The sequence below is a fragment of the Ammospiza nelsoni genome, chromosome 10 (assembly GCF_027579445.1).
Source record: "Ammospiza nelsoni isolate bAmmNel1 chromosome 10, bAmmNel1.pri, whole genome shotgun sequence".
Taxonomy (NCBI): Eukaryota; Metazoa; Chordata; class Aves; order Passeriformes; family Passerellidae; genus Ammospiza; species Ammospiza nelsoni.
In genome coordinates, this window is record NC_080642.1 from 9,825,378 (window position 1) to 9,843,614 (window position 18,237).

The 18,237-nt window shown below is 64.7% G+C and overlaps 1 protein-coding gene across 2 annotated transcripts in view; it reads right to left on the minus strand.

Moving 5' to 3' along the window:
* The window catches only part of TNK2 (tyrosine kinase non receptor 2), a 38,204-nt gene that overhangs the window by 4,538 nt on the left and 15,429 nt on the right, over nt 1-18,237 (minus strand). Inside the window, exons 1-10 of one of the 2 annotated variants that reach the window (XM_059479280.1) lie at nt 10,088-10,382; nt 6,399-6,576; nt 6,184-6,254; nt 4,786-4,998; nt 4,543-4,695; nt 4,070-4,347; nt 3,868-3,994; nt 3,630-3,776; nt 3,185-3,279; nt 208-402 (exon numbers count right to left, since the gene is read on the minus strand). In XM_059479280.1, the coding sequence (XP_059335263.1) occupies nt 208-402; nt 3,185-3,279; nt 3,630-3,776; nt 3,868-3,994; nt 4,070-4,347; nt 4,543-4,695; nt 4,786-4,998; nt 6,184-6,254; nt 6,399-6,576; nt 10,088-10,264 (1,634 nt within the window). In that variant the 5' untranslated portion in view covers nt 10,265-10,382. Of the gene's footprint in view, nt 1-207; nt 403-3,184; nt 3,280-3,629; nt 3,777-3,867; nt 3,995-4,069; nt 4,348-4,542; nt 4,696-4,785; nt 4,999-6,183; nt 6,255-6,398; nt 6,577-10,087; nt 10,383-18,237 lie in introns of those variants that run through there. The other variant, XM_059479279.1, reaches the window with a different exon arrangement.

Consider the following 18,237-nt stretch of genomic DNA (forward strand, 5'->3'; position numbering starts at 1 on the left):
ACCCATTAGTAGGAAGAGGCAAGGAAGTTAGTCCAGCTGCAGGGACCCTACCCAGAGGCACCATTCTCAACACAGCAGGGGCAGAAAGAGATGCTTCACGGGCAAAAGGGGGGCAGTAGCCAAGCCGCGTCTTGCTCCCGAGCCCAGTGGGCAGCGGGGAAGGGAGGGAGCAGGCAGAGGATGCAGAGAAGACAAAAAGTTTCTTACTCATCAATTTTATCGGGAAACCCCCAGCAGTGCTGCGGGTTGGTGTCTCCATGGCCTGTGTGGATGAAGCTGTTTTTAAGTGGCTGGCTGATGTCATGGGCTGACAGCCCTGCCACCGAGGTCACCGTGTTTCGGGGAAATTGGCCCACTTTTAGGGTCCGTTTATTCTGACCCCGCCACCAGTAATTCTCGGCCCTAAGGAATAAAAAGGACCTCGTTACTGATGAGGGGATGGGAGGGTGACACGCGCCTGCTCCAGTGATGGGGAGGAGGGAAGATGACTTGTCCAAGTGCATGAAGGCATGACGAGACACAAGGGGGAAGGGACTCTGGGTGCCCAGGATCCCAACCCTACACGGCACTACGCTTTGGCTCCCACCCCACGTGGACCCTGCACCTGGTGGTGCAGTAGTGCAGAATGCAAGTAGTGGGGAACAAAGCTCCATGCTTGTGTCCCAAAAGATATGCCCCTTCCTCCTCCTTGCTGCCTCAAGGTACACAGGAACCTTGGGGCGATGCCTGCACCAAGCTCTTTGTCACCAATCCCTCTGTGCCCCACATACTAAAGGATAGCACATGGAACACGCTTGGCATCTGATGGGGGGCCCATATGGGGGACTGTGGGGTCCCATATAAGGGACTATGGGGTCTTCCTCCCCCCCATATGGAGAGGGGAACCCACGGCTCTCCATTCCTACTTTACCAATGAGCCTTGTGCAGGCTCGTGCAGGCAGGGGGAGATGGGCAAAAGGCAGGCTCAGGCTGTCAGTCTTCCTGAAGCCACCTGCGTGGCCCAGGCCACCCTGGGGTACTGGTCCCCAGTGTGTCCCCAAGAAGTTGTCCAGGACACAGCCACTTCTGGGGAGAATGAGGTGGTCATCTAACCCAGAGGGACTGGTGGGGGGAACAGGGATGGGGCAGGGGAAGGCATCCCAAGTGGTGTACCCCACCCAGCACCATGCCAAATAAAATGTGGGGCTGCTCCGACCCTAAGCTACCCCCCTGCCTGTCACGGTCCTCCACTCCCCATGGGCAGGGTGTGTGCCGTGGGCAGGGGGCAGTGGCAGTGTGGGTGCCAGCCTGGTGAGGCTGGCACAGGCCCCACAGTTTCCTGGAGTCACCTGTGAGTCACCCTCGGCCACCAGCTCAGCCCTTTTCCTGTTTACCTTCCCGCAGCCGCCAGCCAGCCGCCTTACTCAGCGTGGGGACCCCTCAGCAGAGCTCCGGCAGAGCCCAGCCGGTACCGGGCATCCTCCCTCGCCGCGGCAGGCTGGGGGAGCCGGGGGAACAGCTCCCCTCCCTGGGAGCTCCCCTCCACCCGCCCTCCCTGCGCCCCTCGCTGCCACATCCCGACCAAAGGATGCTACAGCCGGGCCATCCCTCCGCTCTCCCCGCTCCCAGCCTCGGTCCCACCGACCCCGAGCTCGGACCCCCGGCACAAACCCGCTCCGGTGCTGCCCTGGCTCCTCTCCCCGCGACAGCCCCCTCCCACGAGCGGCTGGGTCCCCGGGGGGCTTTCAGGGAGGTCCCTGCCTCTGCCCACACACACGTACGCACAGCCGGCGCCCGCCGAACGACAGGCAGCGGCTTGAAAAGGGGTGGGGGGTGTTTACGGTGCCCCGGGCAGCTTCGGCAGGGCCGGATGCAGCCCCCGGCAGGAGGCCGCCCCCCTTCCCCCCGCCACCTCTGCCCGAGCATCCCCACAAGCAGCGCGGTGGGGGTGCCTGCTGCCGGGGAAACTGAGGCACGGAGAGGGGGCTCCCCTCCGGGAGTACCGGCAGTCGGCGCGGCTTCTGCGAGCCCTCGGCTGCTGAACCCACCGCGTGTGCCCTGAGTCCGCACCCCCAAAACCTACCCACGGGGGTCACCAAGGACCGGCGTCCCTCGGGGAAACTGAGGCAAGGGAAGCTGCGCCCCGGCTGTACTCCACTCCCTGCAATTCCCGCCCGACGGGGAACCTCCGGCCCCTCTTCCCGCTCTACCCTTCCCTGCGCGGCTCACCTGGGGCCGGCGGCGGGGCGGGGGGCGCGGAGCCGCAGCCCGGCCGCGATGCGGCGGCAGGGACGATGTAGGCGCTCTGGCACGGCCGCACCGCCCTCCGCCGCTCCTTCCCTCCCTCCGCCGACGCTGCTTCCCCTCCCCTTCCCTCCCTTCAATTAAGCCGCCAGACCCTGGGCAGGAGTCATCCCCGCGGCGGCGGACCGGGAGCAGCCGGTCCCTGCAGACACACAAACCAGGCCTGATTCACCCCGGGTTGTGACTAAAGCGCGGGGAGCCGGCCCGGGGCGGGGGACAGGGAGGGACGGGGACAGAGCCCTCCTCCTCCTCCCCTCGGGGTTGGGAGGCCGCCTCTAGTGCGGGCGCACAGAACTCCTCTTTGAGGTCCCCACTCTCGCCCAGCTGGAAGGTGACAGGCACATCCTGGCATGGCGATGCAGGGACAAAAGGGTCCCCTACTCCAGTCCGAGGTCCCTGGGGCGGTGGAGGGGTAGCTGTGCCCTGGCATGGTCAGCAGGGACCAAGGAGCCCACAGCGGGTTCTGCCAGCATCTACCAAGCCCCACGGTGCCTCTCCCAGGCCGATGACAGTAGCAGTGTCCGGGTGCTGGCGGCACGGTCCCCATCACTATCAGCAGGGAGGGGCCCTGGGGTGTGCAGTTTCCCTGGGCAAACCCACGGGCACCGTGGGCTGAGTCAGCAGGGGTGGTGTGGGCAGGACTGTGGGCAGTGTAGGCAGGGCTGTGCCCCCCACACCGGGGTGGCCCCACCATGCTGTGCTGCCTGGGGAACCACAAACATACCAGCTCTGCCCACCCGTGGGGTACACGGCCAGGGGTGCTGGGGACAGAGCCCATCCCTTCCCCTCCCGGCTTCCCACAGCTCTGCCAGTGCTCACAGGGTCCCCATTCCCTATCCCGATGCAAGCTGGCAGGCAGTGCATCCCGCTCTCCAACAGCTGCCACCCTCCCATGCAGTACCTGCCCTCAATGACCGTGATGATGTCGTTCATCTGAATGTGCAGCTTGTCTGGTTCCTCAAAGTCCTGCAGCGCTCTCATGTCGGTGGGCTGAGCCTGAGGGAGAAGTGGGTGACAATAGGGGATGCAGCCCCTCATGTCCAGCCTCTTCTGAGGCCAGGCCCAGCCCCAAGGAGGGCAGGGAGGCCCCAAAAATAGACCAGAGACAGCATCACCACGAGCCCCTCCTCAGCTGTCACATCCCTGGGGTGTGTGATGGCAAGGCAGAAACCAGGAGCTTCCTGCTGTGACCATGTCACCACCCTCCACCTCCCAGCCTGCAGGGCTGCCTGGCCTGAGCTCCCCATGTCACCTCCCACCTTGGCAATACTCTTAGCTCTATCCATGCTTGAACAGAGCTGGCAGCATAAGGTGTTCGGGCTCTGTCCCCCTCCCTGTTCACCCACCTCCACCAAGAAGTCTCGCAAGGCCACGAAGGTGGGTCGGTCCTCGGGTTTGTGTGCCCAGCACTGCAACATGACGTTGTAGATGTCCTGGGGACAGTCCTCAGGCCGTGGCAGCCGCTCACCCTCCTTGTCTATCTTGTGCAGGATCTGTGGGACAGGGTGTGCAGTCAGGGTGTCCCAGATCGCCCTCAGCACAAGCAGGGTGAGGTGAGGGGGCAGGTCCCTGCTGTACACCTACCTGGCTGCCATTGAGGCCAATCCAAGGCTCCTGGCCATAGGTGAACATTTCCCAGAGGGTCACTCCGAACATCCAGGTGTCACTGGCGTGGGAGAAGGTGCGTGTCTTCAGGCTCTCAGGAGCACACCTACAGGGGGAAGGACATGAGCCTCAGAAGGCCATGTGTGCTGCCCCTCCAGGTCTCCCCCTCCCCAAGGCTCACCAGGCAAAGGGAACCTTGCGGTGCTCCTGCATCACATAGTGATCATCATTTTTGGGCAGTGCCCGCATCAGACCAAAGTCCCCAATCTTGACGAGCTCATTGGAGGCCAGCAGGATATTGCGGGCAGCGAGGTCGCGGTGGATGAAGCGCTTGGACTCCAGGTAGGCCATGCCCTTGGCCACCTGGATGGCATACTGGCACAGGGTGGAGATGAGGAAATGGCCCTGGTTCTTCCGCAGGCGGTCCAGCAGGGAGCCCAGTGGGGCCAGCTCTGTCACCTGGGTCATGGGATGAGGACAGCAAGTAAGTCCAAGGCCACCCTGGCTGGGCTGGTTTCCAGCCTTCTTATGCCCCACTGGGAATGCCAGCAGAGAGCTTGGGGTACAGACCCAGCCTGGCTTGGCTCATGCCATCATGTGGGACCTCCTCCCCATAGGGGTGTCACTGGGGTGGGCCCCATTCCCCCCACTCACCATCTTCATGGGGTGGGAGAGCACCACGCCATAGAGGCGGATGAGGTTCCTGTGGTCCAGGGAGTGCATGGCATTCACCTCCCGGATGAAGTCATCCAGCGCCTCCGGCTGGCTCAGCACATCTGTCTTGAGGCACTTCACTGCCACATTCAGCTACAGCCAAAGCAGGGATGAGTTCTGAAGTGTCTTCCCCTGTGCGTGGTCCCACTGCCTGGCTCCCCACCCCCCAGAGCAGCCCCTCACCGTCTTGCCAGCAGGTGTGCACCACTCGCCACGACGTACGACCCCAAAGGAGCCATCACCCAGCTTCTCAAAGATTGAGAGGTCCCGCTCCCGCACGAGGCAGGTGAGGGAGTGCTGGCCCCCAGCTTCGGGGGGTGGTGGTGTGGGAGGCTTGCGGAAGGTGCTCTGGGGCTGGGGCGGCAGCTCCGACTCTGGGCGCTTCCCACTGAACACCTGTGGAACATGGAGGAGGGTGAAACGTGGGCATGGAAACACCCCAAGCCCTTGGGTCTGTAAGTGAGAAGTTCTGGCACAAACTCCTTGCCTCAGCTGTACACACTGGAACGTAGTGATGACCCATAACTGGACTCATAACCCAGAGAAGGCTGGTTGTGGGAGAGGGCTCTGTTCCTCCGGCTGCCCGCACACTGAGCTGTGATTCTCGTGGAGGGAAGAGCTTGTTTCTCTTGCAGCAGTTCCCCAGCAGCCACAGCAAAACAGGCCAGTAGCCAGAGAGCCCTGGGCACTCCTTGGCCAGGCTGAGGCCACACAATGTGCCTGGGCACAAAGCCAAGGGAAACCTCCAGCTTGGGTTGAGCCTGGTGACACATCCCTGCAGCAATGTGGGCTTTGCAATGCGTGCTGGCTATCCCCACTCAGAAGGGGTGGGCCCTCCTTCCAGCTCCCTCAGCTGGGATGGATGATGTGCCCCATGAACAGGGTCCATCCCAGTCTTGAGGCAAAGTGCGCGGGGGCTGGGCCCAGCATGTGTCTGGGGTGGGAGGTGGCATTTCTGTTATTTGTTCTTTAATAGAAGTAGCCTTCTATTAAAAGCCTATCCTCATCATGTCCCAGCACAGACAAATCACGCAGGGGAGAGGCCATGGCCCAGTGCCCAGCTGGCAAACTGGGCTCTGCCAAACTCTGCTTCTGGGTGCCAGGTGCCATAGCGTGCCAGCAGTACCAGCTTTGGGTGGGATGGTATCAGGGCATATGAGAGCATCCCAAGGTCCCCTGTCACAGTGTGCCCCAGCCTGCAGGTACAAGGCTTTGCCCCCTCACTGTCCTGGGCACCACTGCTGTCCATAGAGCTCTCTGGAGCAAGGCTCTCTGGCTCACTTGCTGCAAACAAGTTTCCTGACAAAGAGGCAAATAACACAAGGGGAATGAATTTTCCAAGTGCTGGGGTAGCAGGGCTATCCTTTGATGGGAAGTGACCCAGGAGCCTGAGGGGCATTGGGAGGCACACTGGCAGGGTCACACACAGGCAGGGAATGGATGGCAGCAGCTTCTGCCCATTTCCCTGTCAGCCTCCAGGGATGTGGCGGAGCCAGGCACCCTGAGTGGATATAGGGAGGGATCCAGATCTTCCTGTCTGCCTCAGTTTCTCTGCCACACCTGTCCCTCTCCCATCCCTACCTTGCTCATCCAGGATTTCCGCTTGCACATGGCTTTCCTCCGCTTCACTGCCTCCCACAGCCGCCGCTGGCCTGCAGGACACAGGGACACAGTGACTGTCACAGGCCAGTTGGGGTAGGGGTCCCCTCCAGCCCCATATGCTCCTGTGGGCTTCCCAAAAGATGCTGCACATGCAGCCAGGGGTAAGGGGAGAGGTTTGGGGGCGATGTACACACCGGGGCGTCCCATGCCAATCTTCTCCAGATCCTCATTTTTGACGTACTCAAAGTGGGAGAGGCGTGTGACGTTGAGCTCGTCTCGGATGCGCAGGAAGTACTGCTGCAGCTGCAGCTCAGTGAGCAGCTCCAGCAGCCAGTCCGTGCCCTCCTCTGCCTGCATGCTACAGCTCAGCCTCTGTTGGGACACAACAGCGGGTTAGGGGCACCCTGCTCCACTCCCCTCTGCCCTATCCCCACTGGGGAGTCACCCAGAGGAGCTCAGGACCAAGGCTGGGGTGCTGCTGTGAGGGATATGAGTGGAGTCATCTCCTGAGCCTGTCACCACCTCTCTGGGTGAGGCCAGCACAGGCACACCAATCAGCAGGACCCCAAGAGATAGGAAGGGTGACCCAGTCTGCCCTGTCCTGCCCACAGAAATACCAGCTCACCCCTCCATTCCAGCACAGGCTATCCCCTGGTCAGGAGTGCCAAGGACACAGCAGGAGGCAGAATCTCAGGACAGATGTGCCTTCCCAATTCTCTCTGCTCAGCTGGAAGGGCTGAGCAGGGAGGTGACAGCTGTCCCCAGCAGGGACAGCCACCCTGGCCCCCTGGCATGCCGGCACACTTGGCTGAGCTGTAGTACAGACTCACAGTGGGTCTCCTCTGCTATGGGTGGTGGCGGCACCTCACTGGGCAGACACAGGGAGGGGGCAGACAGGAACATCTGGCCTCTGGAGGGTCCTGTTGCTCCACTGCTGAGGTACAGGACACCCCAGTGCTACTGGCATCAGCCCCCAGCTGTGCCAGGACACAGAGAGGAAGGGCTGGAGCCCCATCCTCCCCTCCCAACTCCCCATCCCTGCCTGTTGTCCTGGCTCTTCCCCACGTTAACCACCATCGTTCTGCAAAGAGATACGGCTCTGCCTCCTCCTGCTGAGGGCGGGAGGGAGGCTGGGACTCGCCATCGCAGCTCCACAGCGCGGCAGCCCCCTCCATCCTCTCCTCTACCCTGGGAGACGACATGGCCCCTGGCGTCTTCACCCGCTGTGCTCGGCTCCCTCGGCCGCGTCAGCGCAATTACAACCCTCGGCACCGGGCTAAAAATACGGCGGGCGCGGCGAGCAGCTGGGCACGGGGGCGCATGGGGGCATGCAGGGCCACACGGGGCCAAGGGAGCTGCGGCTCCCCTGCCCGCGGGGGACGGGGCCAGAGCCGGGTGTGTCCAGCGCAGGGTCCGCACGGGGCGAGGGTCGGCACTTACTCGGTAAAGGCGGAAGCGGGTGAGGAAGGGGAAGGATCGGTGCAAAGCCTGGAAGCGTCGCATCCTGCCTGGCTCCAGCCCCTGGCACCGCTGATGTCCCTTCCCCGGAGCCGGCGTTCCACGGCGGAGCCCGCTCACTGCAGCCGGGGCACCCGCGGCCCCTTCATGTGCGCTACAGAGATGTCCCCTGGGCTCGACCGCCCACAGACCCCCCCAGGAGCGGGCAGGGGGTTCGGGCTGTCCGTCGGCCGGACGCGGGCTGTGGCTCTGCCCCTCCTTCCATCCGGCTCCCGATCCTCTGGCCGGCCGGCCCTCCCCTTCCCCAACGCAACGGGGCCGGGGCGGGGGGTGGCGGCGGCAGGGCTGGGGGTCACTCCCCTGGCTGGAGCCGCTTCCTGGGGACCCCTCGCTGGCAGCGGGGTTCGGTCCCGGCCGCCTGCCCGCAGCGCTGCCCAGGAGGGTTATTTTCAGCCGGGCTGGGACGCGCGCCCAAGGGGCCGGGCTCCCATCAATGTCCCGCTTTCTCCCTTGTTCGGCGGTTGCCGGCAGCTGGGAGCCCGGACCCCCTCTCCCATTGCCATGGAAACTCGCCCCGGCCTTGGGAAACGCTCCCAGGCCTCAGTTTCCCCCCTAGGAAGCAGGGAGGGAGGGAGACAGAAGAGACATCCGGCTCTCTGCTCCCCAACCGAGGCCACAGGCATGATGCCAGGGCGATGGGCACTGCGGGGGGAGTTTCTGGCTCGGCAAACATATCCGCTGCCCAGCTGCCAGCCCCCACGGGGCTCTGCCGTGGGGCGCCACCAGCACCCCGGGGCTCGCTCCCCATCCCTGGTGGGGCTGGCATCCAACCCCAGCAGCGCTGTCCGCCCCGGGCTCCCGAGGGAGAACAGCTGGCCACACCGGCAGCCGCAGCGTGAGAGAGGAAGGACCCACAGCAACCTCTTGCCACAGCCCCCGCCTGCCTGGCCCCCCAAACCGCGGCCATTGCTGTTCCACGGGGGCAGCTGAGAGGGAATTAAGTGCATCCCCAGGAGGAGTCTCCACTGGGGCTTCCACTGCTGCTGGGATCCCAGCTGGCACCCAGCAGCAGAAGCACCGGGCACAACAAGCCCATTGACTGGGGACAACTGGGCACAGTGCCCTCGGCACCAACCTCTGCCACGCGCCAGCTTCCCCCGTCCCAGCTCGGGGCACACCGGGGGTGGGGGGTGTCCTGCCTTGACAGAGCATCCCCCTCATCACGCAGAAATGGCACCCACCGGGACTGGCACCGAGTGCACTGCCTGCTGCACCCCCAAATCCCAGGTGAGGCTGCCCAGTTCAGTGCTCACATCGGGTGTACAGGTTCCCAAAAGAGAAAGGGGAACCCAGCTTTGCCCACCATGCCAGGGGAAGTTCCGTGCCTCAACTTCCCCCTCTGCAATAGACCCGCACGTACAGAGAGTGATCCTGCAACTTCCACTCTGAGCAGGGCAAGGCATCCTGCCAGCAAACTCCCACCCTGAGCTGGGGAAGTCACAAATCCCCTCGCCCCGCCGCACAGGTGCTGCTCGGCCCTCGGTGCCCTGCACGCCCCTGCCACGCACACCCATCCCTGCAGCGCCAGGGATGCACCCACCCTACGTGCGCCCAGGCTCATGCACGGTGCAGGACCACACAGGAGCAATCCCCCCGCGTGCCTCCCGCCACCTGCACAACCGCAGCCGCCCCCCACGCACGTCCCCTGCGCGCAGCCCCGGCCGCCGCCCTGCCCGGCCGCACGTGTGCAAACACCGCGGCACCGCCGCCGGCACCGGCCCGCTCCCGCCTCCGCCCGCCGCGCACCTGGTGCCGCCGGCCCCCTGCGCGCCCACGGTGCCCACCCCCGATGTGGCGCGTTCGTCGCCTCCGTGCTCGCCTGGCAGCGCACACACCCGTGCGAGCTGGCACGTGGGGGGTCAGTCCTCCCCCATCACACCTATCCCAAATGACACCACAACACCTGTCCTACACCTCAAGCCCCTGCATCTACACATTCCCCACATCCATGCAACGCCTGACATCCCCCAGGGACGCTCCATTGCGGGGATGGCAGCCTGCAGGGCCACCGTCTGGTTGCAGCGCTGCAGCTGGGGGATGGCATCCTGTGCTGGACACCGTGCTCCCCCCTCCACGAGCTGTGCCAGGCTTAGCTGAGCCTCACTGCCTCAACACCATCCCCCCATGCCTCAGTTTCCCCAGCAAGAAGCAGCAGGCAGCCCCCTTCTCGTGGGTCAGGATGCCAGCACAGCCGAGCAAGGGGGAAATGTCATGCTGCCCCGGATGCTGCGGGGGGTACAGCACATTGCAGAGGGGAGATGCCATGCAGGGACTCCCTGTCAGCTGCCAACCCATGCCCATCCTGGGGCCATCAAGCTCAGCCAGGTGCCCCCGCTGCTCCCCTCTACCGATTCCCCCCACTGACCCGCCGGCACGGCATGCCCGGGGCGGTGTCCTGCCGGGAGGGCGGCGTGGGGCGCCTGCTGCCCAGCCGCAGGACCCGCTGCCCGGTGCTGTCCGAGAAGCTGTGGGGCAGGGGCCCGTGCACTTCCTCCTCCTCCTCGGCGCTGCTCAAGCGCTGGTAGTCGCATCTCTCGCCCATGGCTGAGGCGGCGGCTGCGGCGCAGCGGCGAGTGGGGGGCTCTGCGGAGACGCCCGCGTCTGCTTGGGGGCGGCGAGGGCTGGAGCCGGGTTTGGGATCACATGGCAGAAAGTTGCTCCAGTTCCGGAAAACAGCGAGAGGGTGAAGGTGACCGCGACAGCAATGGTGGGGGTTGGGGGAGTGGAGGATGGATGGAGGGATGCAGACGAAAAGGGAAAAGGGAGGCAGCCCCTGGAGCGCTTGCCCTCAGCCCAATCCCATCCTGACACCACTGTGCTCCTCCCGGCGCAGCAGCCCAACCGCCCACCTTCTGTCCCTGCTCCGGCTCCTGAGTGCAGAGGTGGTGGCATCGCCGCCCGCGCCGCGCTCGCAGCCCCCTTCTCCCCGCACCCCGGCACGGTGCACCAGGCAGGCAGGCGGAGGAGGAGGATGAGGGGGGACCATCGTCAAGAAGCCGGGGCTCTACAGCAGGCAGGATGGGTAGGGAAGCACCTGCAGAGGGACGGGGGGGCTCTGGCGCTGGCAGTATCCCCAGCATCCCGCCCGCTTCCCTGCGCAGGCAGAGGGGGATGGGATGCACCGGGAAGATGGCTGCTCCGCAGCGACCGGCAGCGCTGGCGCAAGCACGGCAGGGCTGGCACGGCAGCCAGGCCCCGGGGGTGCCGCTGGGATGGGGGGCCGAAGGCCACGCCAGGATCAGTCCCTTCCCTCCACCCCCTCGGAGGGGGCTGGGGGTCTCCTGGACCTCTGCCAGACGCTGCCGCAGCTGGCACAGCCCCCAGCAGGAAGCCACCTCCCTGGATGGGGAACCCCCACACCTGCACATGGGGGCCGGCCTGTACCCGAACCCCCACACCCGCACATGGGGACCGGCCTGTACCCCAGCGCTGCCCAGCCACAGTCCCTCACACAGCCCCGGACCACAGCCACAAGCAGGTTGAAGTCGGTGTGGGGGGGTGTGGGCCTGCAGCCCCCCCAAAGTCCCCTGTGACCTGCCTGTCCTTTGGGGCACAGTAGAGGCCCCAGGGACCAGTTTGCCCCTCAAGCCAATGCCACCGGGAATGATGCCCCATGGATCTGACCCCCAGGACCCATCACTGTTCCCCCACAGAGCCCTGACAACCCGGTGTGGCCAAAGCAGTGACACCAGGCTGTCACCGTGCCAAGGCAGGGGGCAAGAGCGTGTCCTGCCCCCCCCGCTTCCCCTCTCTCCGCTCCGGAGAAACAAACACCCGCAACCCCGGGGGGAATCTGCCCTGGCTGAGGGGCCGGGCGGAGCAGCCCCTTGGCGGCTCCTCCTGCCATACCACGGAGGTGAGCTCAGCCGCGGAGCCGAGGCGGGCCGGGCCTGCGGCGTGGGAGCAGCGAGCCGCCCCCGCGCACGGCCCGCCGGCGTCACCGCGCTGGCACGCCGCGGCACGGTGACTGATGCACGTGCTATGCCACCTTCCCTCCCGGGACAGCCGCCCTGTGCCACCCCAAAACCCTCACCAGCCTGCCCGGGGAAAGCGATGCTGTGCGGGATGAGCAGGGACAGCCCCTGTCCCCACAGCCTTGGGCATGGATTTGGGTCACACCCCCTCCACTCGTCGGCGTCCTGGCTTGCCCAGGCTTAACTGACACCAAAATGATTAGGTACCGTACAAGGGGACAAATGGCATTGTGCCCTGCCAGCCTTGACTCACCTCCCTGTAATTCCCACCCTCAGGGGGGTCCCACCACAATGATAACCACTGGATAGGCAGCACTGTCTTCTACCCTCCAGGGTGTGACAGCAATACTGAACACAAGGTGTCCCTCCCCTTTGTGGGGACACTGGCGTTCCTCAGCCCTATGGGACACCACACTTGGCCCCACATCCCTGGGACCAGTACCACAGCGTCCCCTACGCCCACTACCCCATACTGAGGGTCCCAGAAAGTGGTGGGTCCCCGAAACAAGCTCCCAGAGGGGGACAGGCTCCCCCACTCACCTCCATCACATCACCCCGCTCACTGTCACAGCCCGCCTGCCACCTTCCTGCCGCCTTCCTGGCAGCTGTGTCGCCTGGAAGTGATCTCACTGACTGCGGCGGCAGCAGGGCAGCCGCACCGTCACCCCGGGCTGGCTTGTTCAGCCCTGGCAGGGCCCCGAGGGCGGCCCCAAATTGTGGTGACACACTCGCCAGCCCGGCTGCCACGGCGCAGGTGTACACACACACACACACACACACACACACACACACATCCACGCGTACAAACACAGCCCGCTCCCACCACAGGCAGGGCTGCCGCCGGCATCCTGCCCACCTGAGGGATGCTGCTGCCACCCAGCTCCCCGGGGACCGCCCCCAGCCCCTCACTGCACCGTGCCACCCCACGTACCCCCATATCAGCGGGTGCTTTACCTCCCTCGGTGCAGGCACCTGATGCTGCTTGGTTGGCTGGATGGAGCAAGCAGGAGGTCTCGGGGGGCCAGCACGGAGGGCTGGTGACCCCTGTGGCAGGGGGGGCCGGGGAGGCCGAGGTGCCAGGTTCCTCCTCGCTGCCATCTCTGGGCTCCCAGAGCCTGGCCCCATGGCCTGACCCTGTCCCCCAGCACAGAGCATCCCCTGCTTGCTCTGAGCCCCTGCCTGCAGCAGTGGATGTGTGGGAAGGAAAGACACAGGCACGTGGGGGGCCCCCCCAGCCCGGCACAGCCCCAATCCCCTCCCTAAGCCTCTTTCCTCTGCTAAATCCGCTCTGCAGGTCGAGCTGGGGCGGGCTTAGCTTCCCTTGCACCTCCCAGCTCACTGGCATGGGCAGCAATTGCTGACCCCATAACTGATCCTCACCTCAGCCCCAGCTCTCCTACCAAGGCAGAGTCACAGTGGTGTTTTGGGGGACAAACACGCAAAGCAAGAGTCCCTGGCAACCTCATTGCTGGGGAGGTGGAGAGGCAGCAGGCTTGGCACCACTGAGCCCTGGTGTCACTCACTGTAGGGACACTGTCACCCTGCCCTGATGCAAGGCTGGTCAGTGCCTGCCAGCCCCCCACACTGATCTCACCTGGGCCACAGGACAGCACAGGGGGATCCCTTAGCAGTGCCAGCCGGTGTCACAGAGAACTGGGCAGTGTGAGAGGCAGCAAAACGTCAGGGCTCAGGTGACACTGGTCACAGGGTCCCCCTGGGGCAAAGTGGGAGAACTCAGAATGGGCATCCCTGCCTGGCACCCCCATCTGTCCACCCCAGACACTCCAGACTTCCTGGAGGTTAAAGTATGGGGAGTGTCTCTGCATCCAGAGTCATGACCCGCTCTGCCAAGGCAGTTGGAAGAGCCTTTGTGGACCTGGCCCCCAGGAGAGCTTTGCCCCCGTCCTGCCAGGGAAGGGGGGCACCAGGATGCACCCTGAGCCCTGGTGCAACCTGCTCCTCCACCCCGGGGGTGCTGCCAGCAGTACCCTCATCTCCACCCCAGCACAGGATGTGTCCTTGGGCCAGGCTGCAGCTGGCACAAAACAAGTTTGTCAGGTCTCAGGCCAGATTGGCACAAAGCCACATCCACACTGCAGTATCTTCCCTTCGGGCTGAGAGCAGGCAAGCTGGGACCCCTAGAGCTCGAAGAGGGGAATGAAGGCTCAGTCCCTGCAGTTCCCCAGCACCAGAGCAGCGCAGCTTCCTAGCCAGAGCATTCAGTATTTGCCAGTCATTAGCACTAATTGACAGCACCCGAATTAGCCAGGCTGCAGTGGGAGCAGTGGCCCTCCCCCAGGGCTGCTCAGCAAAGGGATGTAACAAGACTTTCTCCTAAGTCTTCCTATCCTGGCACGGTCTGTGTATGAAGCAGAGCCTCCTCCTGTCCCCAAAACCCATACAAGTGGGCAATGCCCCCCAGGATGCTTTGCCCCTGACAGCTATCATCCCTCATGGACACAATTGAAGTCAAAACCCAGGTGGCTCCATGGGCAGGATGGGACTTCTCAGGGGGAAACTGAGGCATGGTGTAAAGTCTAGCCTGCAGTTGGTTAGGACAGGGCTCGGCTACAAACTCACAGTAGTTCATGGTCCTGTGGGGGCTGCTCCTCTGCTTATGAGGAGCCCCCCTTGCCCCGGGGAGGCTGAGTCACAGTGGGACAGCAGGCTGGCAGCTGCCTGAGGAGGAGGAAGGCATTGCTAGCCCCCCCAGCCATACCCACCACACCCCACCCTGCTCTAACAAATACCTGGCTGAGGAGGCTCCGGTAGCTCCAGGGGCTGGTAACAGGTTGCACAGCTCCCATCCTGCACCCCCAGGCCTCGGCGTGCCCGGCGGGGGATGCGGAAGCTGCTTCAACCCCCCACTCCCTGCAGCACCTGTGGGCTCAGGGCTGGAAGTGGGAGCAGGGCTGCAGCTGAGCCTGGGCGTGCAGCACCCAGGGTCTGTCCTGGGCCCTCTCCCTAAAGAGGTACCTGGTAGCACAGACCTGCTCAAAGACACTTCATGAGGCAGGTCCTGTTTTTAGGAGACTTTTGCAAAGCCCATAGCCCAGAAATTTTGTTTACAGCTTTTCCCTGAGCCAGCTCAATGAACAGCTGAGTAAGAGGGGGAATGCACAACCTCCAGAGCCCACAGCACCTGGCAGAGGGACACCCTTTGCAAGGTGTTGAGCCGGTGCCGGAGCCCAGCAGCACCGGGACACCCCGGTGTAGCCGCTGCACCCAGCGGCCCCAGGGAGCTGAGGGTGTGGGGAAGTGCCAGCGCCAGGCTCTGCCCCAGCCTGTCTTGCCCAGACAGCCCAGCCCCAGTACTGCTGCCAGAGACACTGTCCCTGCCCGGGCTCCTCTGGCCACTCCAAACCTCCTTCCCAGCTGCTGCTCAGACTGGGCAAGGGGTCTAATCATGCTGTGAGAAGCTGAGCAGGATTTGCCTGGCATGGTGGGATCCTTGTCTGGACTGTCAGCACCACCTTACCAAGTTTAACTTAAAACTTTTATTTACAAAAGCAAAACAACAAAGATCAAAGTACCAAGCACTCCTGAACTGTTCAGAGAAAAATTGCCACAACACGGCTGGACACAGCCACAACGCTGCATGCTGGGCCAGAGGTCAGAGGCTCCCGGCACCTCACTGCTGCCCGGGGTTTCGGCCGCAGTACAACAGCCCGAGGAGCGGGGCTGGCCCCGGAGGACAAGGATCCTCTGTTCAGTGCCACAGCTCCCACGAGCCCAGGGAAGAGGAAGAGCAAAGCTGCCTTTTCTCCAGGAAAAAAAAAAAAAAAAAACAAAAAACTTCCCCCAGCTTCCGCTGTGGTTTAGGAGAGTTCAAGGGCACCAGGCACCCACTCACAGCAGACCCTGCTGCCTGCTCTGCCCTGGCAGCTGGAGCAGGAGCTGGGGCCGGCTGCCGGCCGGGACTGAGCAGTCCCGCAGCTTGGGCACGAGGGGAGCACCGCAGCTCGCAGTGCTGCGGGGCACGGTGCCAACACACCGGCACACTCAGCCGTCAACCGGGCAGCAGCACAGTGCCAAGCCCTGAACCCCCAGCCCCTCGCAGCACCCCCAGCCACGGGGTCGCGCCTCGTTCCTTACCTGTGCGCTCACCGCCACTGCCACCGCATCCTGCGCCGAGTCTGCAGCGTCACCGGAGGGCGAGGACGGGCACGGCGGCACTCCAGACAGCCGGCATGCCAGGCGAGACGAGCCCGCACACCTGCCGGGGCGGGGTGCGACGATCGACGCCGGGGACGTCCGGGACGCGGCTGGGATCAGCCCCGGGGCAGCGGGCACCGGGCACGGGCTGCGGCCTCACACCCGGGCGGACCTCCTGCGGCTCAGGCGGTGCGCAGGGGTCCGGGTGCCGGGGTTGCCGCCGGGGTGCTCCTGCTCCCCCGGGTAGAGCTCGCCCTCCTCCTGCACTCCGCCCCGGGCCTCTCCCTCCTCCTGCCGGCCCCGCCGCACCCACCAGCGGGCGCGGGCCGGGGGGCTCGCCGTGTCCCGCCGCCCCCCGCCGCGCTCCTGCTGCGCCCGCCGGGCCAGGCCCTGCTCCTGCCGGACCTTGGGGCCGTGCTCCTGCACGCCCCGCACCGGGCCCCGCGCCCGCCGCGCCCCGGGGCTGCCGCCCGCCGCCGCCTCCTCCGCGCCCCGCGCCCGCCGCCGCGCCCGCGCCGCCCCCCGCTCCCGGGGCCGCCGCGGCTCCGCGCCCGGCTTGGGGCTGCCGAAGGCGGTGACGGGCCCGGGCCCGGGCCGCTCGCCCCACTCCTGCAGGCTCGTCCGCTCGCCCAGCGGCACCCAGTGCCACCGGCCCGGCCCCCAGCCGCCCCTCGGCTCCCCGCCGCCGGCCACCAGCTCCTGGCCGCGGGGCAGCGCCCCCAGCCCCGCCTCCTGCACGCCGCGAGTGAAGCCGCCCTGCTCCTGCACCCCCGGGGCCACCCCGCCGCCCTCCGGCACCGCCGGGCTCAACCCGCCGCCCTCCGGCACCCCCGGCGCCCCGCTCGCCCCCTGCCCCCGGATGGTGCACGCGGTGCGGGCCCCACCCCGGCCCCGCACGCTGGGGAAGCCCCCCCGCGCCGCGCCCCTGGAGCTCCGGCTCCGCCACCCCTTCCTCCCCTCCTGCCCCCCCGCCTCCTCCTGCCGCCGCCGCCGGGAGCCCGGACGGCCCCCGACCCGCCCCCGGCCCTGCTCTTAAAGGCGCCGCCCCGCCGCTTTACGTAACGGCGGGGGTGAGGACGGACAGACGGACAGATGAATGGATGGGCACGGGGATGGACGCGCGGACAGACAGACTCACCGCGGGGCAGCGCCAGGCCCCGGGACCGATCCGCTGCACCGGGGACGCGGGCTGCCCTGCGCTGCCAAAATCCCTGCTCCCAGGTGAGTTGGAAGGGGCTGCTCCCCGTTCCCTCTGCCCCGGCGGGGCTGGCGCTGCCCGGCCGCAGGAGCTTCTCCGGACACTTTGCAGAGTTACCGCAGGGAGAGAGCTCTGCCAGGCGCGGGCAGGAGCTGCGGGAAACGACGTCCTTCCAACAAGTAAATCATCCCCGGGGGAAGAGGAGGGACCAGAGCTACGCCGGGACAGCCCATAAAGCTCGAGCTGGGATCCTGGAGAAGCTGCCGCTCACCCAAATAGTGGGACTTCTAGAGATGCGGTGCTTGTAAAGCAGAAGGTGAGACCCGCATAAGGGATTGAGGAAGACAGCAGAGAGAAACTGAACTTATTTAAATGCAGAGCCCCAAACCCATGCAGTCTCACCTGAGCAGGCCTCTGGGGCTGAGGAGGCTGCTCCTGCCCGCCCAGAGCTGCCCTGGACTCTAAGCAGTATCCACACTTGCATATGTACCTTGCCCCATGGGACTTCCAGGATGATGAAGGGCAGGAACAAGGCAGGAGCAAGTGCTGGGTTTCTGGGACACAGCCACCCACAGGCTCCTCCAGACACCTTCTCCTGCAAGGCCATGGCCAGGGGAAACCTGACATTTCATCCTCCTCCCATCATTCACCCATACAGCACAGGCTTTTCAGAGTCAATGTTGTGATGGAGAGGCAGGAGGTAGGACATAAAAGGAGGGGGAAGGTCTGGGGGTTTGCATACAGTTGTGCTCCTGCACCTCATTGCAGTTGTCTGTGACAAGGGAGGACTCAGCTGAGCAGCACCATGAAGTTCAGATTTGCTACTGCACATCAACCAAGTGATACTGGAGCTGCTGCACAGCAGCCCTGATGGAACAGGACAACAGCCTCCCTGCAGCTGCCCAATGGCCAGGGCCACAATGCCACAAAAGCACCATGGCTTTGCAAGAAGTCACAAGAGAAGGTGAGTGTTCAAGCTTCAACATCTTTATTAAAGCAGACAGCAGGTAATCCAGAACCCCACAAGAGAAACTGAGTGTTCAAGCTTCAAAAACACTTTATTCAAGCAAACAGCAGGTAAATCCAGAAACAGTTTAGCACCCCACAGCAGTCAGATGCCAGCAGTGAGCAAGGCATCCCAACATCCCAGTAGTCACAGCTGTGCTGCCTAGCCAGGAGACATGCTTT